Source organism: Phodopus roborovskii, unplaced genomic scaffold, assembly GCF_943737965.1.
Source record: "Phodopus roborovskii unplaced genomic scaffold, PHOROB, whole genome shotgun sequence".
NCBI classification, from domain to species: Eukaryota; Metazoa; Chordata; class Mammalia; order Rodentia; family Cricetidae; genus Phodopus; species Phodopus roborovskii.
In genome coordinates this window covers 65,437-91,184 of record NW_026125209.1, presented here as the reverse complement: position 1 = coordinate 91,184, position 25,748 = coordinate 65,437, and the positions used below count along the sequence as shown (strand labels likewise).

The 25,748-nt window shown below is 37.4% G+C and overlaps 1 protein-coding gene across 1 annotated transcript in view; it reads left to right on the top strand.

The window, feature by feature from the left end:
• The window catches only part of LOC127226979 (disco-interacting protein 2 homolog C-like), a gene marked incomplete at both ends in the record, with an annotated part of 134,876 nt that overhangs the window by 52,756 nt on the left and 56,372 nt on the right, over positions 1-25,748 (top strand). Inside the window, 9 exon segments of the mRNA XM_051191183.1 lie at positions 7,760-7,851; positions 10,576-10,686; positions 16,149-16,272; positions 16,598-16,707; positions 16,889-16,991; positions 19,051-19,115; positions 22,728-22,821; positions 22,956-23,075; positions 24,462-24,576. Of these exon segments, the coding sequence (XP_051047140.1) occupies positions 7,760-7,851; positions 10,576-10,686; positions 16,149-16,272; positions 16,598-16,707; positions 16,889-16,991; positions 19,051-19,115; positions 22,728-22,821; positions 22,956-23,075; positions 24,462-24,576 (934 nt within the window).

Genomic DNA, 25,748 nt, shown 5'->3' with positions numbered 1-25,748 from the left:
TCTTCTTTTTTTTTGGGTGCCATTGATTGTTAATTTTTCTTTGTTTTGTATTTGTTGTTGGTGGTGGTATTGTGAGTAGATTTACCCTGCTTTTTCTTTTGGCTTTTGGTAAAGTGGGATTATGAATTGCCTATGTTTTTGTAAGTTTTGTGTTGTTTTCCCCCAACAACTTTCTGTAGGGCTGGTTTAGTGGATAAGTATATTTTAAATCTGGAATTGTCATGGAATATCTTATTTTCTCCATCTATAGTGATTGAAAGCTTTGCAAGGTATAGTAGTCTGGTCTGGCATACGTGGTCTCTTAGTGTTGGTAGAATTAGGACCTTTTGGCTTTCAGAGTTTCCATGGAGAAGTCAGGTGTAATTCTGATAGGTTTGCCTTTATATGTTACTTGGCCTTTTTCCTTTGCTGATCTTAATATTCTTTCTTTATCTGTATGTTTGGTATTTTGATTATTATGTGTTGAGGGGAGTTATTTGTGGTCCACTCTATTTGGTGTTCTTTAAGCTTCTTGTACTTTCATTGGCATGCCATTCTTTATGTTGGGAAAGTTTTCTTCTATGATTTTGTTGAGTATATTTTCTGCACCTTTGAGTTGGGTTTCTTCACCTTCATCCATACCTATTATTCTTAGATTTGGCCTTTTCCCAGTGTCCCTTATTTTCTGAATATTTTGTGTTAGGGATTTGTTGGACTTAAGATTTTCTTTGGTTGATGAATCTATTTCTCCTAGTGCATCTTCAGTGCCAGAGATTGTCTCTTCTATCCCTTGTATTCTGTTGGTTATGCTTGCATCTGTAGTTTTTGATCAATTTTTTTTTGTGTGTGGGGTGTGTGTGTGTGTGGGTGTGTGTGTGTGTGTGTGTGTGTGTGTCTTTTTTTTGTCAGTTGTCAAACATTGCACTATTTGAATTGTTTCTTGCAATTTATTTTCTCATTTCCTCTTTTCATTAAGTTGTTTTTAAGGTCATTCTCTTCTGCTTCATCTGTGTTGGAATGTTCAGATTTGCAGGTATAGAGTCCCCAGACTCTGGTGGTGTCATACTGGTTTTTCTGTTGTTGAATGTGTTCTTATATTGTAATCTTCCCATCCCTTCTTCCAGTTGGTGCAGGTGGGGTCTCTTCCTTTCCTGGTGGGTTCAATGTTCTCTTCCGGTGGGTTCAAGAAGGTCCAATACTGCAGTGGTCTCATGATGGGTACAGGCAGGTCTGAGGGACTCCCTCTCTGGGTAGGTTGTAGAGGCGCTAACATTGTGATGTCAGTAGACTCTGGATGGCTTGATCTGCTGGGAGCAAGTCTACCTACCCTCAGTCCCCAGGCCAGGAGATCCCAAAGAGGGAGAGTGGAAGTCAGGCCTGAGATGGGCCCAAGCTCACCTCTTCTCTGAGAGGAGTGGGGGAAGGAAAGATACTAGCACAGCAATGTCAGCAGACTCTAGATTGCATGATTGGCCAGGGGCAAGTGCTTCATGTACATTTTTAATGGGAGATTTATATAAGGAAGGTATGAAAATGTTGACATAATACTTCTATAATAATATATTAAGAATACAGAAATTTTTGCTAAGGTAAATATTCAGATTTATTTATACAAGTCATATAGCTTTAAGAATTACAAGCAGTAACAAGAAATCTGGCACTAGGGAAATCTCCAGGGATCCACAAGGATGATGCCAACAAGAATCTAAGCAATAATAAAGAGGCTACCTTAAATGCCCTTCCCCTATCCTGAGATTGATGACTACTTTAAATGCCATCAGAGACTTCATTCATCTAGTAACTCATGCAAACAGAAGCAGAGATTCCCAGCTAAACACTGAGTCAAACTCCTGGAATCCAGTTGTAATAAAGGAGGAGTGATGAGCAAATGGTCCAGATCATGCTGGGGAAATCCACAGAAACAGCTGACTTGAACAACAGGGAGCTCATTAACCCCATTTTGACAACTGGGGAACCAGCATACGACTGAACCAGGCCCCCTGAACATGGGTGTCATTTGGGATCCTGGGAAGTCTATAGTGCCTCTGGCAGTGGAACCACTGTTTATTCATAGTGCATGAATGGGCTTTGGGAGCCCATTTCCTATGGAGGGATACTCTCTCAGCCTAGATACGCAGGGGAGGGCCTAGGTCCTGCCCCAAATGATGTAACAGACTTTGATGATATCCCCATGGGAGGCCTCACCTTTCCTAAGGAGTGGATGGGGGATAGGAAGTTTGGTGGGGTAAATGGGAGGGCAGGAGGGAGAGGGAACTGGGATTGGTATGTAAAATAAGATTGTTTTTAATTTAAACAAAAATTAATTTTAAAAATAGAATTACAAGCAGATACACTTCATCCATAAAGAACCAAGTCAGAAAGCAAATGTCTACATGTGTATCATGTTGGCGATTACATAATCCAGCTTTATAACTGTGGTCCTCTGTAATGCATTGATGGATAGTCCAAGTCTTCTGACATAGCTAATCAAAAAACATTTGGAATCTTGGAAAGTGTTATCCTAGAAGACTACAAGTGCATAATGAGGGCAATCATTAATTTGAGGAAATTTCAGTGCATTTACATATTCAAACAATATTGATACTGAAAGGCGATATCTCAGGTACCTTCACAGAGACTAAAATGAGTTAGAGCTGTCTGAAAGTCTGTATCATTTGTACCTCCAATGTTGGAATGGGAACAATACAATAAAAGACACAGCATTGTAATGCTGACATTTTAAAATAGTAGGAAGCTAAAAGTCTGCTGACTCTGAGGAAGCTAATGGTGTATTGTGGGTTGTTGAATCTAGAGGCTGCTGATTTTTGTCTTGTGCTTGTTTTATGCCTTTGTTTTTGCACTGGTAGAGGTTGAACTCAGGACTTTGTGCATGTCAGGAACACATACTGTCAATGAGCTAACTCCTCTGCCCATGCTTAGTGTTCTGATCTCTGGTGCAGCAAAGAAAAACTTTGTAATTCTCAGAGAAAGAGCAGTTCACTTGCCTCTGTTTTTTCTGGTCTCCTGACTGGTTAAATGATTATCAGTCAATATTAAGGGTGAGCATCCCTAAATGATCCATTTAGACCCACACTGATCTTTGGACCACCTCACAGACATATCCAAGATGGTGTTTGACCAGAGTTCTAGGTATTTCTTCTACATAACATGATATCATCCTTCATGTAAGTAGAGACAATAACCCCCTACCCAGACCTTGCTACTATTCTGTCCCTCTTACAAAGTCTTTCCATACTCTCTCAGTGAGAATTGTTTTTAGGATTTGTCCCTTGGGGATTTCAGCATTTCAGATTTCAGATAATTATATCAGCATTCAGGCTTCTAGTATTTATGATTATTTATGACTGGCTCCACATTGACATCTATCACTCAGAAGCAGCAAAATCTGGATACACATTGCAAAAAGTTAGAGGAACAGGCTTCACTTAATTCTTTCCACAGTATACTTAATGCAGACTAAAATTTTGCTCATGGCCAGCTGTGCTGGAGAGGGGCCTTTCTCATAGTTCCATCATCATGGAGAAAACAGATTACGGTTATTTTCATACTCCTGGCTTCAGTTTTTAAGCTTCATGGCTACAAGAATATATGGCTCATTTTACATCTGCATGCATGACATTTGATGGTGCTTTAAAAAAAAAAAAAAAAAAAAGAACTGGCTTTGTGTCTATATTGCAAACACTTTGGATAATTATGAGGAAAGAGCTTCAGCTTTAAATTAGCCACCAAGGTTAATAGCCAGATGTTCTGCAAGTAATATAACTAAGTAGAACCCAACATTTTGAGGGTGGCACCCCAGAGGTACCTCTGCATTCCATGTACCAAAATGAGATTTGGGCTTAGAAGTATGTTGGATTTGTCAGTCTATTTTTTATGGTCTGTATTTGTGGCTACATTTGGACCTTTAAAATAGATAGAGCATAAAACTTTTGTTGTTGTTTTTAAAGTATGCACTCAGAGAAAGGTTTTATTAATCAAAAAGAGAAGACTTTTTCTGTGTGACCCTCATGTCTGCTCAAATTAATTCTGAAAGCTAATTGTGTACTTGGAGTCACTGCTGTTTTAAAGCTAATGACTCCAACACTTGCCTGTCTTTGTGTCGGGGAACCCAGCACCAACCTTTGTGTTTGTCCCTGAAGTTGTGTGCATTTTAGTGACCTGCAAGCATGCACTGAGGTAGATTAAGTTTGTTCTGTGAAATGGTGCATTACTCTGGCTTTGGAACTCCAAGTTGAACAAAACGTATTTCTTAAGAGGATTATCATAAGAGTAAAACTGCAGCCCCTCTCTGTTAACTGCTTATTCAGGAAGCTAGTGCTTGCCTCTTTGCCTTGCTGGAAAGGCTATAGTAAGTTTGAAATACAAGAAACAGATTGTTGCTTCAAGGGATACATATTTTTACATATGCATCATACCTGTACCAAAATGTTCCAATTCATGCTTGTAAGCCTCTTATGTTCTGTATTTTGATATAATTTGTCAGTAATGTGTTATGGTTCACTTTAATTTTGCTTGTTTCTAAGAAAACATTAGAAAATACGATATTTTCAAATATAGCTTACACTGTATCAGTACATAAATGAAAATCTTCACTGAGACAGTGAATACTATACATGAATGCTATCTCTGTGGGAAACAAAAATAAATGAACTGAAGATTTGTTATTTCCGAGAAAATTCAAGGAAAACAAGGCTCCTTGAATTTCAGTTGATTTAATGCCTGAGAAAATTGATATAATTGAAGTTCCATAGTACTTAACATCTTCAAATATCCCTTCAGATCTCAAATTTAATTCCATGTAAAGTCCTGAGACAGCAGAATTTTTAGCTGGGAAATTTTGAATGTTTGGTAGAAAATGTAGATAGAGTAAACCTTTAAAATATCTTATACTTAAGACTTCACATTGCAGTAGAAATAGGAAGCATACTAAGCAGTACCCATGGGCTACTGCAACCTTTAGTAATAAAAATAACCATACTGCACAGTATTTCCTTTTTCATTCTCACTTGGTAGAAAACAGGCTTCATCTACTTCCTCTTGTTTTGTTAGGATACCTGTAAATAAATTTTTCTTTTCTACCACATAAATGTTCCTGTTTATCTGTTTTGTTTTTAAAATATTTAACATCTATACACGTGTGGTATATTTGATGAAATCCATTTCCCATTCTTTCCCTTTCAATTACTCCCCTATCTCCACCATCTCTTTTCACTTACAACCTAATGTGCTCATTTTTTTTTTCCTCCTAATACCCACTGAGTCCATTTAGTGCTCTCTGTATATGTGTGACTATAGGACCATCTATTGGGGGCATGGGTAGGCTTCAGGCTTGCTTTCCTGAAGAAAATTGACTCTTCCTCCCCAGTAGATTCTGTTGTCAATAGCTCCCCATGCAGGGGTAGAACTACAATAGCTCTGGAGTAACTGAGTTACTTCAAGTATGGCAGGGTTTTAGCTGCCTGAATTACAGGTCTTTCTGCCATTTATTATAAGTTGTTAAATGATAAGTCTCTCCAATTATTGCCCCGGTTTTATAGATGTAATATTCTTCTGATAATTGTATTATCCCTGCATAACTGTCTCCTTTCTCTGCAGTTACATTGTCTGCAGAGTAGCCTAGATTTCACTTAAATCTAAGAGAAACTAAAGACAATAGTCCTTGTCACCCACTCTGGAAGTATCTCTTGTCATTGATTATACTATCAACTGTGCTTACTCAATTGCCTTTTCTCTGAAAACTAGAAGATGTAAAACTGGATTGTGTGTGTGTAATGATGCCAACGTCTAAGAATCACAGCTGAAAATGAAGTTGAATCATTAACAAAGTGTAATGGTTTTAATTGATTGGTTTATTTATAACACGTTACTTTTTATTTTATTCAGTGTTAACAAAATGTAATTATTCAGCTAGAATACTTCCCTAGTTTTGTTTACAGTAAGCAAAAAAGTCTGAAGCCTTAAAGTATTTATGGGAAAAAAACAATTCACTCTGTTGTTTCTTATGAACTGATGGTTAGTGATAGAGATGTATACTCCCCAAATAAGATATCAAATGACTTTAAAGACCTAGGGGGTTCAGGTGAGGAAGTGATCATGAATTAAACCTTAACATATAGTAATGAAATACTTAATAGTTATATTAACTTGCATACCTTGATTGTGGAGTTGATTGGTGTTTGCCTATGACATAAATGACCCCCCCCAAAAAAATGGCTAGCATGTACTGAGAATCAAGACAATGGACAATGGAAGATAAAACATTCTTCTTGCTCATTATCCACTGAGAAGCAGACAAGTAGATGAATCCTATGAATGGTAAATAATAGCAAAATTAATTTAAGTATATGTAGTTCTAATGGGAAATAAATTTAAATCATTTTTTAAATTAAAACTGTGTTATAAATTAAAATCATTTCTATTTACAAGAGGAAAACTAGACATTGACTATATTGAGACATAATTAGATTGATCTGTATTATATTATTATATATATAATATATATAATATATAATGTATTAACTTGAATCTTGATTTATTTTGAAAGCTGTTAATAGTTGAGTATCTTAGACTGTGCTATAAAATGTATGCAAGAACTCTCCTTAGATTTGAAGTCACTTTTATTCCACCTTATACTACTCATGATTACCTGGAAATGTACTGGCACAGGAGTAAGGCATGAAAGGCAAAGTTCCTTCAGAGCTTGGTTTTGTTCTTAAATAAAACTTGTAGAAACTTTAGGAAAAGAAAAAAAATTACACTTATATTATACTTGAGAATTTTTTCTCAGAGTTCATAATTTTAAAAATGATAAATGACATTTATCATAATTTTTAAGTGGCTAGATTCCTCTTCCAAAATCTCTAAATCCTGAGATTAGAAAATGTTCATTCTGAGAAGTTTACAATTTGCAGGGGATCAGGTTTTGAATGACTAGTTAGAGGCATTTTTACAGTTTGTGTTCATTACAGTTACCTAAGACAGGACACATTAATAGGTCACTAATAGAGATTTATAACCTCTCACTGGCACTTCTAGCCCCCATTCTTAATCCAGAAGAAATTTGGCAAACTTTTAAACATTTCTATAGCTTTCAGTAAGTGTGTCATATACTTGGAGGAGTTAAGGGTGTTAAGGCCTTGCTCTCATGATCTCTGGCAATGTGTCAGGATTAGCACTTATTTTCCTTCTTGATTCTGAGAATTTAAGTTGAAGGCTTAAAATGAAAACAACAAAAATCTTTGGGCAAAGTTTGTGAGAGAGGAATTTTCAAGACCCTCATCCCTCACATTCCTATGGCTGTATACTATTAATAAGAAACTTATGGTTTCATGTCCTACAACTCCTTCCCTGTCATAGGCCAATCATAAGACTGGCAAAACTGGCAAAAATTAAGGAATTCAATCCTTCTCCTTTCCTCTCTCCTTCCCTCCCTCTCCTGCTTTTTCTCTTTTTCTTCTCCCCTCTCCCTCTCTCCTCTTTCTCTTTCTTCCTCTTCCCTCCTACCCTTGTCTCTCTTCTGTTTTTAAAATCTCTACTACTTCTGAGTAGTAGCTTTCAGTTTTATAGTCTTGTTTCCTGTCTTCCTTTTTGTCAATAGTCTCCTACATGACAGATATTTCCAACCACATATACTGAGCAAAATAGATGTATGTGTTTGCCTATAAAATGTTCCCTGGTTTAATATTTACAGTTGTGTATAACTGAAAATGTAAGTGTATGTTGTTAAAGTTGCATGTGTGTTCATTCTTTATATTAACAGGTAAACTGTGGACAAGAAGTATGAAGGTTGCTTACAACATTCTACATAAATTAGGTACAAAACAAGAACCTATGGTACGGCCTGGAGACAGGGTAAGTGAGGTTCAAATAATTAGATAACTTCTGTCTCACAATCCAAGGATTCAGCCTGTTCTTCCTTAGCAGAGTAAGATTGGATATGAAAGATAAACATTCATAATTTTGGGAAGTTTTGTGTGTTTTAATGCTTTGATCAGTTTCCTTAGACTTCTTGGCCTGCTTTGTGGGAAGAAATCATGAGGCAGTAGTCACCTGAGAACATTATAAACTTATAATTGTTTCTTGTTGCTTCATGAGCCTCAACCATCTGAAAATACGTTTCTCCATACACACAGACTTCCTCAGATAAAAGCAGATACACGGAACACCTCAGTCTCAAAGAATTGGTTTTTGTTAATATGCTTACACACACAAATAAGTCTTATTCCTTTTCCAACTTGTTCATCTAGCTGGTTTTATAGCATGTAGAAAAGAAATCATGTATTCTAGAACTTAATTTTTCCACCAACCATCCTATATTGTTAAATAGCCAGCATGACCAAATTTAAGATATACAGCTCTGTTACAAGCACTTTCCTGCCAGCCTGGTCCCACATCCACTTCAGTCCCAAATAATACAGAGAGACAATGTATTAGTTATAAAGCTGTTGCCCTGTTACTAGGATTTCTTATTGGCTAGCTCTGTCTTAAATATTAACTCATTTCTACCAATCTAAGTGTTTCATAATGGTCTTATCTTTCCAGAGAGAGGGTCTGGACCTCTTACTCCTCTTGCGGACCTACATTTTGAATCCTCTCTACTACATCTCCCAGAATCCTCCTTGTCTCCTAGTCCCACCTATCTTGTTTCCCTATAGGCCAATAGGGTTATTCATTAACCAATAACTCCTGCTTTCATTACTACCATCACAATCCTTTTATGCTAGCCTGTTTAGCTTATTTAAATGTTCTTACCAAAATTAATAAGGTCTATTTAGAACATTTTTTAAAGAACCCATTTGAAACTCCAGAATAAGAAACTGTAAAAATGATGCAGATGTGCTAAATCACTATATGTATGTGCCTGGGAAAATATACCCACTTTGGTTTGTAAAGTATTAATACTAAAGGTGCCACAACATGCTAGAGGAGCTTGTTTAAAATTAGAGGCGGCATCCTGAAGAACATAGTAGGGATCCTATAAAAACAAAACAGAACAAACAAAAGTACCATATAGGAGCTTTCTGAAACCAGAAAGTAGGAAGGAACATTAAGAGAGCATTAGGGTATGATAAACATTAAATTGGCTGTGCTTTAGTCATGTACCACACACTAATATCCAGTGACAGTTTGCATGTAGGATGCATCCCAGAAGATGTTGCTTAATCAAGTCGTAGTCATTTTAGTCTGCATGAATACATTCTCTGATACTGCCATAATTATAAAACAACCAAACACATTTCTCAGAAATATGTCAACACCAAAATTAAGTCTCTATTCATTTAAAAAGTATGGAGAATTTGAGTCAAATATTTATTACCTGTGAATATAAAGGAAACACATTTAAAACATCAAAATATACCAAAATGTGGAAATATATCAGGAAATCTTTGTTTCAAATATATTAGACACAAATTCCAGGGATCATAACAAGACACTGAAAGGAAAAATTTTGGAAATGTAAATTAATCTATAAGAGGAAAAAGTGTAACATTAAGATATGCCATGTTGTTAAGGAGTGTTGGAAAAATCTATTTAGTAATTACATCCAGCTTCATTCAGTAGTGGTTTATAATATTCTACTCTCAGACTGGCTGAACTGAGCAGGTTGGATGAACAAGGAAGGACCAGGAACAATCAAATACTGGTTAAATACTTATAATAGTTGGCAGTGAAAATGTGCATTGTACAATGTAAGAGACTGATGTTGAAATTATGCCAGGACTAGTAACGTGAATATTACTAGTAGTACATATTTATAGATACATATGATGTGGTATGTCATGCTCTACACAGAACTCTGTAAACCCTATGTTATTTGACCTTTACCATGACAATCATGTCTAGTTTCTATTATTGCTCCTTTTTTTCATACATGGAAACCAATGCTTAGAGAGGCCAGAATTATACCTAAGATCCCAGAACTCAGAAGAACCTTAGGATCTGAATTAAGTGTTATCTAGGTATAGATCTCAAGCTTTTGCCCATCTCCCTAGTAAAGAATTATACAAGCATTTAATTATGTATAATTAATTTTATAGTTGTGAAAACTGTATATCAGAATGTACTAGTAAAGAATTGTACAAGCATTTAATTATGTATAATTAATTTTATAGTTGTGAAAACTGCATATCAGAATGCAAGGAGTTGTTTATGTAGATCAGTGAAAAAAGTAAGAACACATTATGTACACTTTTTATGCATATAAAAATTACATGGCTATAGAAGATAAGAGGAAAGTATAAAATGAGCTATTGTCTAGTAATGGTGCTATAGTTTGTAGCTGTTAATGTTTCTCTTCCGAGTAAGTTGGGAAAAAAAGCATGGAACATTTATTAATGTATTTCTTACTATACATTTTACATAAAATTTTTTTTCTCATCATCCATCACTTTGAAATGTATTTTTGCTAGGTAGCCCACTATGGCCCTGAACTTACACTCCTTCTTCCTCAGCCTCCTGAGTACTGGTCTTATAGGTCTTTACTATACTGTGTTGGAGTTTTGGAATTTTCATGCTGTTGTCTGTGGAAAGATAAATTGTTCTGTTGTGTCTGCTCTGTGTCATTCTTGTCTCCAGGTGGCACTAGTGTTTCCTAACAATGACCCTGCTGCTTTCATGGTGGCCTTCTATGGTTGCCTTTTGGCTGAAGTTGTCCCTGTCCCCATTGAAGTGCCACTCACAAGAAAGGTAAAGAATTCCTTGTTCATTAATCCTACTTATAGGGAAGTGACAGGCTCAGTGGCAATTGAATGTTCTGGGTGAGAATGTGCCGACTACCATTTTATAAATGACTTTTTTATCTTTGCTGTGCCAAGTGCAGTGATGTGTAATCATTGTCTCTAAGACTTAGAACAGATTTTCATCTGTTTCATCTATTAAGGGAGCAGTTATTCACACATACAGCATGTCTCACCTGCAGGTGTGAGATCTCTTAGAGGTAAGTTTATTTGTCAGTACAACATGGAACTGTCTTATCTCGATCTATTTTCCCATTCCTTAGTATCATTCATAGAAAGCCAGGTCCATGATAGCACTCAATGACTCGTCTTGATTGTGGGTGGTGGTTCTTGCCTTGTGTTCAGTTGTCTTGATATCGTCAATTTCCAGGTTCACCTCTGGTTGGTCATATCGCTTTAATTAAGATGACTAAGTTTGCTGTTATCTTTATTATGTATTCTTACTGTGGAACCAATAAGAAGCTAATATTGTATATACTGCTCACTAACATAATTGCCAGTCCCTAATATGATTTGCTGTCATAGCCACCAGAGCTGTACAAGCTCTGATGTTAATGTTTTTGGGAATCTCCACACCATTTCCAGGATCACTATAGTAGTTTTCAGCACCACTAATAGTCTTGAGGGTTTACTTTTCTTTTTACTTTTAAAAAAATTTTTTGTAGTTTTAAATTTTTTAATTTAAATTAGAAACAAACTTGTTTTACATGTCAATTCCAGTTCCCGAACCCTCCCATTCTTCCCGCCCCCCCAACTCCGATCTAATCCCCTTTTTGCTCCCCTGGGAGGGTGTGGCCTTCCATGGGGAGTCTTCAAAGTCTGTCATATCATTTGGAGCAGGGCCTAGGCCCTCCCCCATGTGTCTAGGCTGAGAGAGTATCCCTCTATGTGGAATGGGCTCCCAAAGTCCATTTGTATAATAGATATAAATACTGAGGCCCCATACACTGCCCAGTCCTCCTAACTAACACCCATGATCAGGGGCTCTGGGTGGGTCCTAGCTAACAGACTGGGGGTCCATGAGCTCCCCTTGTTCAGGTCAGCAGCTTCTGTGGGTTTACTTTTCTTCACAGTCTTGCCCTCACCTCTTACTGTTCACCTGTTTGATAAAAAACTATTCCAACAGGTCTAAAACAATCTCACTGTGGTTTTAATTTGCATTTTTCTAACAGTGCTGCTGAACTTTCTTTCCTGCCCTGTGCCTGTAGAACATAGTATCCTGTTGGCCTGTGTGTATTTTTCTTAATTTTACCTGCCTGTTCTTACCTGAGGACAATTGGAAGTGGAATAAGATGTGTATGAGTAGGTAACAGTGTGTGGAGCCTAATTCTTGTATCTTCTTGTCCAAACATCCATTAGAGTTCCTGTAAAGGCCTCATTGAACACTCCTCATTCTCAATCCTGAAACTTGTTTAATGCCTAAGTAACAACTTGCCTTTAGTTTTTTTTTTTTTTTTTTTTTCCTCTAATCCTAGTAGTAAAAGGGAAACACCTAGGCATTTTTTTTTACAGAATAGTTGGTGATCCAACTTACAGGGACAGGAAGGGGCACAAGAGAAAGCCAACCTATAACCTTATCAGTGGGACTTGAATGCCATTGTACATTTGGAAATTGACTGTTACTATTCTCATGGTGTCTGAACCTGTACACATTTCTTTCAACCAAGTGAGTTTGCTAACCTGAAAAGTAAGTTAAGCCAAGATGTCCTTCAAGACCAAAGATTATCCATAGGTGTGATGATCTGTATACAATGTGATAGCTACTGTGCAGACCCAGCCAGGCTGGCAGAATAAAGAATCTGACTCTGTCTGTCTGTGTGTGTGTGTGTGTGTCTGTGTGTGTGTGTGTGTGTGTGTGTAGAATGAAACAGCCTGTTCTGGCCTGGTCATTCCCTTCCTGCTGTAACTTGAGCAGCCGTGTAACAGTCATTGGGATCTATGCTGCCTGAGCCTTTGTGTGTGCTGTCAAGGGTATCTGGCTTTCTCCAGAGAGCTCTGATCATGGTTGATTGGTTGCTTGTGTTAGTAAATGTTTCCAAATGGGGGCATGTGGCACTTGAATGTAATCATAGCAATAGGGATACTGAAACAGGCAGATTTCCCTCAATGAGGTCAATGTAGGCTACTGAATGAAACCCTGTCTGGGAAAAAAAACAAAACAAAACAGATGTTTCCAATACTATTTCAGATGAAACCTCTGGAAGGAGTAATCAAAGTCTTATATGCTTACAACTTTATATAAACAGAGTGACATTTTGAAACAGGCACTCGATAGACTTGGAATCTTGAACCACATAGAGGGAAAATAGTAGAGTTGGTGAAGGCTAGGAGAGATGAGGAGCAGTTGCATGCTAGGGTGAGGAAGAGCTGCTCCAGAAAGGGTAACCCCTAGCTGAAGTGTTATTATTTATACAGCATGGCAAACACCTGATTCACTTTCTTATATGCCTGGATATGGTATGTGAGTGTTCGTTAATGTTTGTGGACATACAAGTATTTATTTGAGCATGTGTGACCCTTATGTGTATTCATGTGCTAGATATTGTACATGGGTGGATAAGCTCGTGTGTGTGTGTGTGTGTGTGTGTGTGTGTGTGTGTGTATTGCACGCTCATGCTTATATGTTGAGTTCCTTGGTAAACATTTCCTATGAATATACACTTGTATAGTGAGGATGATTGATGAGGCCAGCATGATTAAAAATTTATCATTATTAACATTGAATGATCTATACATGAGGATGCTTTTTCTTATCTGACTTTGTATGTGCTTAAACATTCCCATTATAGACAGAGTTAAAAAGACAATTGATAAACCTTTGATGAAAATTTGATATGATAGTGTGAGGAGTTACTGCTACAGAGGCCACATACAAGTTATTTATAAACAATGACATCAAGTAGCCTTTTCTATGTTGAAGAAATTTTTGGAAATAGAGATATTTGAATTCATGTTTGGTGTGACTTTTATTAAATGGGAAAAATTATAGACTTTGATTGTAAAGGGAATGATCATCTGCTGGCCTTAGTGTTATAGAACTGCCAGGGATTGATGGGTGGGAGTTGTGCCTCTCCTCCCTCTCAGAGTGTGGTATGTTTACATATCTGCTCTGAATTGAGAAAGAGACTGCCTGTCAGAGCCATGATTTTTCATATGGGCAAAGTATTTGGCAAATGATATCAAGGTCAGAGTATGTATCTGTGAGGATTTATCTCATTTCACATCCTGAGATGTGGTATTTCCCTGGCTTAGCCTTTATTCCAGCCAGATGGAGGCAGATACCTTTCCAGGGACCTTGTAGACCATAGGAAGCCATTGCTGCTATGGGGATTTGTAGCTGTTTATCTTCTTCTTGGGTCAGGAGCAGAGATTGTGAGGACCCCAAAGTTCTTGTTTTGCCTTTTGTTTTGATGTGGTCTGATGCACCATCTTGGTTGAATGTTGAATGTAGGCGAAGCAGGCTATAGTATGTTTGTTGCTACCCTGAGGGTACTGTGAATGACTTGGCAGACTTTTTAGGAAGCTATGTCTAGTGCCTGGAAAAGAACGTTTATAGAATAGGAGGTAAAATTAGAGACAACATTTAATACTGACAACAGTCTTGAAATCTTGGTCCTGCTTTCATATGGTTTTTATTCTTTTTTATATTTCAGGGCTGTCCTTCTTGTGCCAGTCTCCTCTCCCATTTTGTCATGCACTGTCTCTTTTTAAAAATTTTATCCATACTGGGATTGAATACCCCAGGAATTCATACATGTCTACTAAATGCTCTTTCTACTTAATTATGTTTCTAGCTTTTAGGGGTCTATTTTGGAGAAAGGAAAGGTTGGGCTCCTGGTGTTAGGCCCAAGGTCAGCATGTCATACCCTATTGTTTGTAGTATGCTGCAAGTAGCTGTGGGTAACTCTGACCCCAGTCACTCCTCACTGGGAGACAGCTGTGGTGTTTGCCTGTCTCAGCAAGGCATTCATAAGTTTAGCATCAGCCCACTTGCTGATGCTAAAACCTACCTCTTCTGCCTGCTTCACTCCATCTGAGGAGTAGTGTTTAATTTTGACTTTACTTGAAAACAATATTGCAACAATAAAAAGTTCCACAAAAACAAGTGTTCAAAATAGGGACTGACCCTGTATAGTAAAGTCCATATCATCTCTCTCATTGCAGAGTTGTCTTAATTATACAATTAGCTTGTTGGCTTTTGCTCCCTGAACCAAAAAAAAAAAAAAAAAAAATCCATGTAAGCAGATTTTCAATTTACATTAGGAAAAGTATAATCTGAACATTTAGCAGAAAACAGCTTTGAAATCTTAATGCTGATGAATACTAAAGTACTCTACTTTCCCCAGTTATTCCTGAGACAGGCAGGAGATTCAACAAGCCAGACTTCCTGAAGGTTGTTCATAGGGTCAAGCTGGGTGTAGTAGCCTCAGCTATCCTACACCATGATATGTTTTTAGTTCTAGAAATGCTGGATACTATGAGACTTAATTTTGCTTTTCAAGCCAACAACATAGTAGTAGAGCTGATGGGAAAAAAGTTGAATCTAGTTGACTAGGCTATTTAATCATCTGTCTTCATGAGAAGCAGGGACAGTAAAACTCACATTGGGAGGCAGCTACTATGGCTATTGCAGTCTGGGACAGCCCCATCTGTGACATCTACTGAAAGGTGACATTTAGTCCTGACATCTTGGTGCCTTCCTAGGCTTTCTGTCTCCAGAGTCATTGCCCTATACCCATAGCCAATTTTAATGTACATTGGTTACTCCATTGAGATGTGATGTATACTATATAAAAAAGGTGATCCTCCTTCTGGATGAAGATTCCTCTTGGTTCTAACAAGTCTGTGACTGTGTGAAAAATCAGTTTGCTATGTATTCATGTTATAGATAATTTCTCTCCATGATAATGAAGCCTTAAGATCACTGTCTTTGTTTTTTTTAATTTACAACTTTTATTGAATATATAACCCCTCCCAAATTCTCTTCACTTTCCTATCCACCCAAATTTTTTATGTGTGTGCTCACACTTAGGAGCTTTCTCGTGCTGTCTTTCAGTCTTGTCTCTCTTCCACTTCTCTCTCTTTCTGTTACACATATATATTTGTGCACACAAATGGGAGAAAAGGGTCTTGGGGAGGGCAGTTCATTTCCATGTACCCTAGATGATGAGGCAGTTCCTTGGCCAGGAGTACAGTTTTGTCTTAGATTTTTGTTGTTTGAGACAGGGTTTCTCTGTGAAGCCCTAGCTGTTCTGGAACTCATTCTGTAGACCAGGCTGACCTCAAACTCACAGAGATTTCCCTGCCTCTGCCTCATGAGTGCTGGGATTAAAGGCATGCACCACCATTGGCTGGCTTGTCTTAGATTCTGAACTCTTTTTTTTGTTGTTGTTGTTTTTTATCACTTTTCAGGATGCAGGGAGCCAACAGATAGGTTTCTTGCTTGGAAGCTGTGGAGTAACTGTTGCCTTGACTAGCGATGCTTGTCACAAAGGACTTCCAAAAAGCCCAACAGGAGAGATCCCACAGTTCAAAGGTATGTCAGAGCCTCTGAGAATTTGCTTCCCCTTTCAATCTTTCATTCTATAAACTGGCTCTTCATTGTGAAACAATGTTCAATTGAGTCCAGGTTAAAATTTTTCTAGATCAACATTTTGATAATAGGTGTAGCTCATCTGTGACTGGTGGTGTCTTGAGTACCCTTTTGATGATACTGTCTTCAGTTTAGCATATGGGTATGCTAGAGAGTCCATGTAGTCTGAAGTGATGTTTGAAAACAAGCTGTGTAATCAAAAAGAAATTTTATAGACCTGTTTTGTAGTTTCTATTTACTTAAAAGGAATTCATGATTTATTTCTAAGGTTGGCCAAAGCTGCTATGGTTTGTCACAGAATCAAAACACCTCTCTAAACCTCCTAGGGACTGGTTTCCACACATCAAAGATGCAAATAATGACACAGCTTATATTGAGGTAAGATGGATGTCATCCTTCCCCAGGATCTGGGTGTTTAAACTGGGAAAAGGCATGCGTTTCTCCTCATTAAACTAGTTCCAGTGTGGAGAGACTCACAGAGTCTCAAATAGCTAAAAGCTATTGAGTGAGGACCAGAAGTATGTTAAAATCCCTTTCCTAACTTTCTGTCTCGTTTCAGTATAAGACATGTAAAGACGGAAGTGTTCTTGGGGTGACCGTGACGAGGATAGCACTGCTGACACATTGCCAGGCACTCACACAAGCCTGCGGCTATACAGAAGGTGTGGATGGCCATGAGACTCCCTTGGATCTGGGTTTTTGGAGATGCCCCACTGACCAGGGATGCCTAATGGCAAGCCAACTTGTGTGGTTCCTACTGGTACTCAAAAAAGTGTATTCTGTTTGTGCCCAATTCCATCTATCGGTTTGTGACTTTAAGTGGTTGAGTTAGGACATCAACTTGAACTGGTGTTACAGAGGCACAGGTACTACAAAAGAAATTCTGAAATGAGAATGCTGGCAATATAGGCTCTACCATCCTTCTAGATAATCTTATTGTGACCTCTTATGACATTTTCTATGTGGCACCTATGGAGTCCTGCCCATGTCCTCATTTAATATTTATTATATTCTTGAAGGCTCATCCCCACAAGAGGTATTAACACATGGATTTGGAGATTTGTGGTTTAGTTCACAGTTGGCGCACCATATTAATCCCCACCAGCATGTGAATATATATCTTTAGAATCTCTTTTTCTTTGTGTGCCATGTTTCAGACCACTGTGCACTGTTGAATAAGAAGTTTTGAGAATAGGTTTTTAAGCTTTGCTAGAGGACAGTTTTTCCTGGTGTGTTTTCTCTGGTTATGAGAAGCAGAGGTAGAGTGTATGGTAGTAACTATGATAATAGGTTTGAGTGGACATAGAGAAGGAAGCTAATGCAACCACCTCCAAGAGCCTTTGATTTGTTGCCCCAACTACCTTTTCAGGGAGGGCATAGTCACAGCAGACAACTCTACACTGACATCAGTTTCTGAGACCTGAGGAAGCAAGTGGTATTCTCTAAATTCACTTCTAAGTGATTTTTCTTTTCTTGCAGTTTATATGATCTTCCCATCCTTGCCCCTTTTAAGAATGATTTGTCTGTTAGATGTGCTCTATTAGTGGTTAGACTGTTTAACACTTAGTCCTCTAATCTGTGCTATTCTTTTTGTCAAAACATAATGACTTGGGTGTCCTGGCCTGCATGCTTTGAAGTTCTGAGGCTGTTACCCTTTAGATATCAGAAGCAAATATAAACACATACACATATAAAATTTTTCTACTTTAAATTTATAAAAAGGTATCTAGGATATTTTCTTTAGATATCTGCATTTCAATTTTGTTTGTCTGGTCTACCTCCATATTTTAGTCTCTGATAGGTGACCAGGAGATAGAATGTTTGAGCCTTTGTTAAATATTTCCAGAAGGAATGAGTAACCCTAAGACCTCACATTGGTAAATGCCCAGGACACTGAAAAGTGGCCAAGAGCCTGTATACAGATGACCAAAGTGCCCTAGAATCAATTTGATAAGAATAAGGTCAAATGAAGGACTAAAATCTTCAGTGCCAGGCTGTCCAGCATCACTTCCTCAGTCTTTGGAAATAATTGTTTTCAACAACATACTTTGCAGCTTTTTTCCCTGTCCTTTTCCTTTTGGAATTCTCATCCCCATGCTGCTCCAATATTATACCATCCCTGTCTTGAGGTACCTTAGACCCTTTATTAACTCACCCCTACTGCTGTTAAACAGTTCTATTATGACAAAACAAGCCTGTGCATTACTAAAATCTCTGCCCCCCCCCAATGTTTTCCTGTGATGGAAAACTAGGTCATGTGGGAAAAATTAAAAGAAAACCCCAGGAAGGTGGAACATAAATAGAATGGTAATACTCTGTTTGGGGATAGGTTGTTATGTGCAGTGTTTTAGAAGTCTCACTGTATGCTCAAGCTGGCTTTGAATTAGCTGTATAGCCAGGCCTGTGGTGATCCTCTCTCAGCATCTCAAGTGCTGTCATCACAGCCCTGCATCACCATGTCTGATACTGGTAACATGCTTTTCAATGGTGATGTGTGGGCAGCTATTGCTGTTCACTGACATACCCAAATATTATCCTGAAAACACTCTCCAGCCTGGCCAGCATTTCTGTAAATGACTGTAAAATTTCTGTGAATAAAGAGTAATATGGTATTCTAAGATCCAGGATGACCCCTTCAGATGATGGGTTTTTCTTGCAATTTCACTCCTGTTGCTGCTCTATCATGTCAAGTAAAGCTGTGATTTTATTTTTCTTATACAGCTGAAACCATTGTGAATGTTCTAGACTTCAAAAAGGATGTGGGGCTATGGCATGGCATATTGACAGTAAGTAAGCCCTCTTCATGCCTCAAAGTATCTATTATACACGTGTCCAACTTCTGCAAAGTCGCTTCTTACCTTGTAAACAAAGAAATCTTGTGGTAGGAGTCATATTGCCCATTCAGCCAGCTTACTTTAACAGTATAGTAAAGACATTTGATCTCAGAAAAGCTGTTTTGAATCTTGGACCTGATTGGAGAGATATTTGTCTCATTATTAGTGCCACTTGCAAAGTGATGACTGAGCTGGCTGTGGGTACATTAGGAGAGAAATGATCTTAGATTTTTGAATGTCTTGTTGGTACTTAATAAAAGAAGAGAGAAAGAGAAAGAGAACAAAAACACATGCTTGGGATTCTCTATCTCATTAGGGCAGTTTTAACTGATTTTTTTTTTCTTAGTAGTTTTTTATGCTTAAACGTCATTTTATTTTCTGAAGTAGAAGACTCCAGTAAATTTTACATAAATGATGAGAATATAAACATTGCAGTTTGCTGTTTGCTGGTGAGCCAGATCTATTTGTATGATCCATGAACATATAATATCTTGTAGATAGCTCAGTAAGGCTTACTTTTAACATCTGGATGGTTTGAAATGTTGGTATACTGGTGTGTGCTATTGCAAAGGGAATAACACAGGTTTGGGATTATAAAATTAAGAAACCTGAGCTTGTATCTGTGACTCTAGGGATTGTAATATTCGTGTATAAAAGATGGTGGGTTTTTTTTTTGTTTTTTTTGTTTTTATTTTTTTTTCTTTCTTTTTTTCCCAGCACTGGAAATTAAATGCAAGGCTTTTTGAATCTTAGACAAATGCTTCCATTGAGCAGAGCTTGGCTATTTTGTTTTTTGTTTGTTTATTTGGTTGTGGTTTTGGTTTTTTGTCTTTTTGTTTGTTTGTTTGATGGGTTTCTCTGTTTAACAGCCCTGGTATCCGGGAACTTGCTTTATAGACCAGGCTCTTCCTCCCAAGTGCTGGGATTAAAGGTGTGTGCCACCACACCCCAAGCCAAATTTGGTATCTTGACTGATCTTGAATATGGAATCATCCTGCCTCAACCTTCCAAGTAGCTAGGTCACCTGGCAACATCCATTTATTAATAGAATCAAATGAGAATAGTCTAGCCTGTTGTGTTTGGCATAAGAATGATGTGGCTTGGTGTTGAGTAAGCATATAGCCTACATGTGTTTCCCTTGTCACATCCTCAAGAACAGAAATGGTTACTATTAGAGTTAGTATCTCTAGTAGCACATGCCATGGTTCTGATTATGCATTGTCTTCTGTATTTCTGCTTCCTAGTCCTCACTGACAGTATCACCAATTCTGCTCAAGAGGCTTTCTTTTTTAACACACTTTAATTCTGTTGTTCTGCTTCCCTGTCTTACCTGGTAATTTGTGAGTCTCTTTTGTTGACTTCTTCTAAAGCCAGATGATCGAATACATTGTATAGGATATTCTTTGCCTCATCCTTGGGGTGTATAAGCTCCTTGTTCCCAGAACTCAGTGGTAAGAATCCCCTCCCAAAAAAATAAAGCTGGGTTTGCATAAGCTCTATGGAGACCTTATTCTTGGTAAGGGATATATGGTGGTCTTTTCATTTGGAGCTTCTTCCTTTGAAGCTGTGATTCCCCAGTGTACATAAGCCAAGCCAAAGCACTGACTTGCTCTTTACAGTCTGTAGTCCTTCCTGGGGTTGTGCTGAAGATCAGTATATCTGCAAGGCATGTGAGTCTTAATCACAACCTATGTGTGTTGACCATTTTTATAGTCAGCTTGCATCATCTGCTTTTAGGAACTGTCAGAGAGTTTCAATCTATGTTGGCAAGGCTGGATGGAGACTGTTTCTGACACCTTTCCAAAGTTGCTTTCTTTATAGTCTATTAGCTAGCAACATTAATTGTGGAGACAGCTATTATACTCTTCTTTAAAAATGAATCAGATTTAGAATAAAAGACTATAAAGCTAAGTGTTATATATTTGTTAGTAATTGACAATTATCTGTTTAAGTAGTCTCATGTGACATTTCAGTATATGTACTATGTGTTAAGATGAGAGTAGAGTAATTGGTGTGGGGACATGTATCATTGTAATTACAGAAACATTCAGAATTTCTCTAGTCCTTATACTAAAGCTATCAGTCTTGTCCATCTTTGTTATCCTATTGTGCTGAAGAAATTTAAAAGTTACCATTTATTGTTCAGTTGACTAAAATTAAGTGTAGGATATTAGAGGTTAATCTTCCTGTCTAGCTATGTTCTATGTGTATTTACCACCTCTTCATCCCATTGTATCTTCCATTTCAAGCTTCTTCTAATAACACTGCTTTATTTACCTCTTCTTTGAGACCAACATTTAAGCTTCCACATATAAATAACACCATGCAGTAATTTGTCTTCCTGTGTCTGGCTGATTAACATCATGTCCCCCAGTCAGTCCCATATTGCAACACATAGCAGGATTCCATTCTTATATCTTCATGTGTTCATGTATCATATTTTCTACCCATTCCTCCATTGACAGGTAGCTAGATTAAGTTTGTATCATGGCTGTTTGAGATAGAGCTATAGTGAGCTCATGAATATGATGTCTCTTCAACATAATGATTTCAGTTCTTCTGTAAATATGCACAGCAGTGATCCTGGTGGATCATATTTTAGTTATCTTGTTATTATTGTTTGTATTTGGGGTTTCATGTATGTGTGTTTTGCAGTCCTTGAACAGTTTTTCAGTATGGCTATACTAATGTACATTGCCACTAAGTTTCTTTGAGATTACCACTTCTCTGAGTATTTACTAGCATTTTCCCTCTTTTTTTTTTTTTTTTTTTTTTTTTTTTTTTTGTGATAGCCATTCTGAGAAGGATGATAACTCATTTAGTTTTGACTTTCATTTCCCTGGTTTGATGTGTGTATTGTACTCTGTATATGTGCCCATGTGTGGTATATGTACTTGTTAGTGTAGATATATGCAGGTTCCTGTGCATATGTGTGTGTAGAAGCCAAAGTTAAATGTCTGATACCTTTAACATTTTTATACAGGGTCTTTTTCTGAAGCTGAAGCTCATTGATTGGATTGGGCTGGCTAACTAGTGAGCTTCAGAGATTTCCCTGTCTTTGTCTCTTCACTCCCCCCCAAGGGTGGGACTTACAGACACATGACATCATATACAACTTTTTCATGCATATTGGGGGATCAGAACTTGACCGGCAGGCACTTTTCCAACTGAACCATTTGCACACCCTGTGCATCTACTTATGAAAAGTGCCTTTTGAGGTTCTTTTTAATACAAGGTTTTAATGAGAAAAGTATTTGGAACTTAAAATTCTTTGATTCTGTAAGTAGTAGTTGAGAAGCAGAGAGGATCTCCAAGAGGTCACTTTGTCTTAAAAGATTGTACCAGAGTATACCCTAATAACACAGAGCCTCACCTGAGTCAGCCATCTGCTTGTCCCCCAAAGCTCCTTTTGTGTTAGTTAACCTCAATACCTCCTTGAAGTGCTCATGTTTATTCTTCTGACTGCTGAGCTCTGGCTTACTTACCCTTCATCATAACAGTGAGCCTCTCTCCTCTTGTATTTCAACCTCTTTTCTTACCTCTTATGTTCATTGTTGGTTTCAGAGTGTCATGAACATGATGCACGTCATCAGCATCCCATACTCACTGATGAAGGTAAACCCCCTCTCCTGGATCCAGAAAGTCTGCCAATACAAAGGTTGGTCTCTCCTGGGCCTGTGGGTGATTTGGTGACAAGATAATTCACTATTCCCTGTGAATTGCAATCATCTGTCTTTTTCAGGTTTGTACAGTCTGGCAGAGACATATCATAACTTCTGTTTTCCTTTGTAGCAAAAGTGGCTTGTGTGAAATCAAGAGACATGCACTGGGCACTTGTAGCACATAGAGATCAGAGAGATGTCAACCTATCCTCTCTTCGAATGTTAATAGTGGCTGATGGAGCAAATCCCTGTAAGTGAAGCATCAATTGTAGATTTGAAGATGGGCAAGTTTCAGCGTTCCTTGTTTTCCACATGTTGTTCTTGTCACCTAAATGGCTTTTTATTTGTTTGTTTGTTTGTTTTCCTAATCTGTATCTTGGTTGAGATTATCTTAAATTAACCAAGTAGTGCTCTTCTTAAATACCAGGATAACAGAATGCTTAAGAACAGGATGTTTACAGACTGCAGGCCTAAAATCAAAAGAAGAGATACTTCCTTTTTGAATTTTGTTTTCTCAACTCTACAGTGATAGTCAGAGCATAATGCTTGAGTATTAAAAGGGTCAATTCCTAAGTATAGTTCTTTGGCATATAATGAAAGCACAGGAAACACTATGTTATGGTCCTTTGATCAACATCAAGATATATATATATATATATATATATATATATATATATATATATATATATGTAATTTACTTACTTTCTTACTTACTTACTTATTAGTTGTACAAGACAGGGTTTAATCTATGTAACAGCCCTGGCTGTCCTGGAACTTAGTCTGTAGGCAAGGCTGGTCTTGAACTCACAGAGATCCACCTGTCTCTGCTTCCCAGGTGTGAGATTAAAGGCATATACCACTGCCCCCCCCCCAGCTAAGCTTTCATTTTTAATAAAACTTTGCTATAAAATACTTTAACGAAAACTCAGATAAAATAAATTAGCATTCCATAAAATATTCCTTATGTGCCTTGAAATAGCTTGTTTTTTTTTTTTGTGAAACAGGTCTATAAAGTCAGAAGCCATGTGTCAGAATAGAACTGAATGAAAGACTGTTTCGATCTCATCTGTAAACTAGGCATAGCTGTATTTCTAAATTAAAGCAGGCTACATTTTATTGATACCTGGCAAGTGAAAGTGAGCTTAGAAACAGATCACTGGGTTTATAAATGATTCCTTCACTTCTAAAATAATTGAATAAAATGTGAACTAGTTAAATAATTAATTTTAATAGACATCACCACAGAATATCTTGCATAAAACAAAGTAAATTTTGTTTTTGAAAGTATGAATTTTATGAGTTCTTATCAATTAACCTTTTCTTTGTTTAGATTGACACATTTTTCTGGAATGTGCATATTCAAAGTGGTAGACCAGGTTTCAGGGAAGTTAATAAAATAAATTCATTAGTTAGCAAAAACTAGAAGTTGCAATTTTTGAATTCTTGTTCTAAAGGCTTACCATTATTATCTTTCAGTGTAACAAAAAATAACTGTAGTTAATGTTTTTATTTCTCCATGGTGCCTTATTCTGTTTATATCTGAATCCAAACTTCAAAATTATTTTGCTATTTTGGGATAATTTTAAGTCATTCGCAGTGTTACACTTATCTGACCATTGTCTCTCTTTTTCTCTAGGGTCTATTTCTTCTTGTGATGCATTTCTCAATGTCTTCCAGAGTAAAGGCCTTCGACAGGAGGTCATCTGTCCCTGTGCTAGCTCACCAGAGGCCCTAACTGTGGCAATCCGGAGGTACTGGGTCATAATGGAATAACTGAAAAAGGGAGAAATCATAGTAATTAGTGCTTAGTATGAGCTTAGGAATAGTCTTAGGAATAGCCTTCAAGTTCTTTGTGGATTCTCTTGAATTCTCTAGATTGGTTAGTTAGAGAAATATTTCTATTTTTTTTTTTTCCAGTTTCACTGTCTTTCCTGAGTTGTTAGATCTTTGTTTCAGAATATGTGGGACCCATATGATTTTCAAATGCAGTATTCAATTTTCATTGGCTTGTGCAAATCTCTGGTTTTTATTTATGGGGTGGAATGAAGTAATTATTGAACATGATCCTGGAATATGGTATTATTGTCATCTCTACTTTTTGTCCCATGGAAAAATGTACTTTAAGAAACTTAGCCAGATGTAAAAGCACACACCTTTAACACCTTTAATTCCTACATAGGAGGCAGAGGTAACTGGATCTTTGTAAGTTCATGGCCTATCTGGTCCACATAGGCCAGATAGGCATCACATAGTAAGATACTGTTGGGAGAAAAAAAAAGAAGGAAAGGAAAAGAAATGAAACCATGGTTTTCTGAGCAGCGTGGTGGTACATCAGTAGCTCTGAGGACTGTGATAACTAGTTGTCTCACAGCCTGGCCATTGAGTGTTATGAGCTGCTTTTGCTGGGAATGATATTATTCACTATTAATAATAAGTCACTCCAGCTTGCTTCAGAGTAGTGCAGTACAGGGGAGGGAAGTAGTTCTAGATATGTAAGGTTTATTCTACTCTACTGAGAAAAGCTAGGCCCTGTAAAGGAATAAAAGGAAGGATCACGTGATCAACATCATCAGTAATTGCTGGCCTTTCAGTTATCAACACTAACATAAAGAAGCATTAGCAGCATAAATGTCTTTAAAATGATTTTGGGTCTTACCTTTAAGTGGCTTGTATTCCATGTAATGGATGTGCACTCCATTATGAAAATAGGTAACATTGAGAAAATAGGTAACATTCAAACGTAGAAGCTATGTTTTATTATTTCAGTAGAAGAGAGTATGTTCCATCCCTTATAAATTCAATGGATCATACACATGTGAAAACCAATCGTGAAAGTAGCAGAGGAACATGTTTGGAAGAGGCTCAACATAGGTAGGAAGGAAATGAAGGGAGGGTAATTGGAGGATGAAAATAACCAAAACAT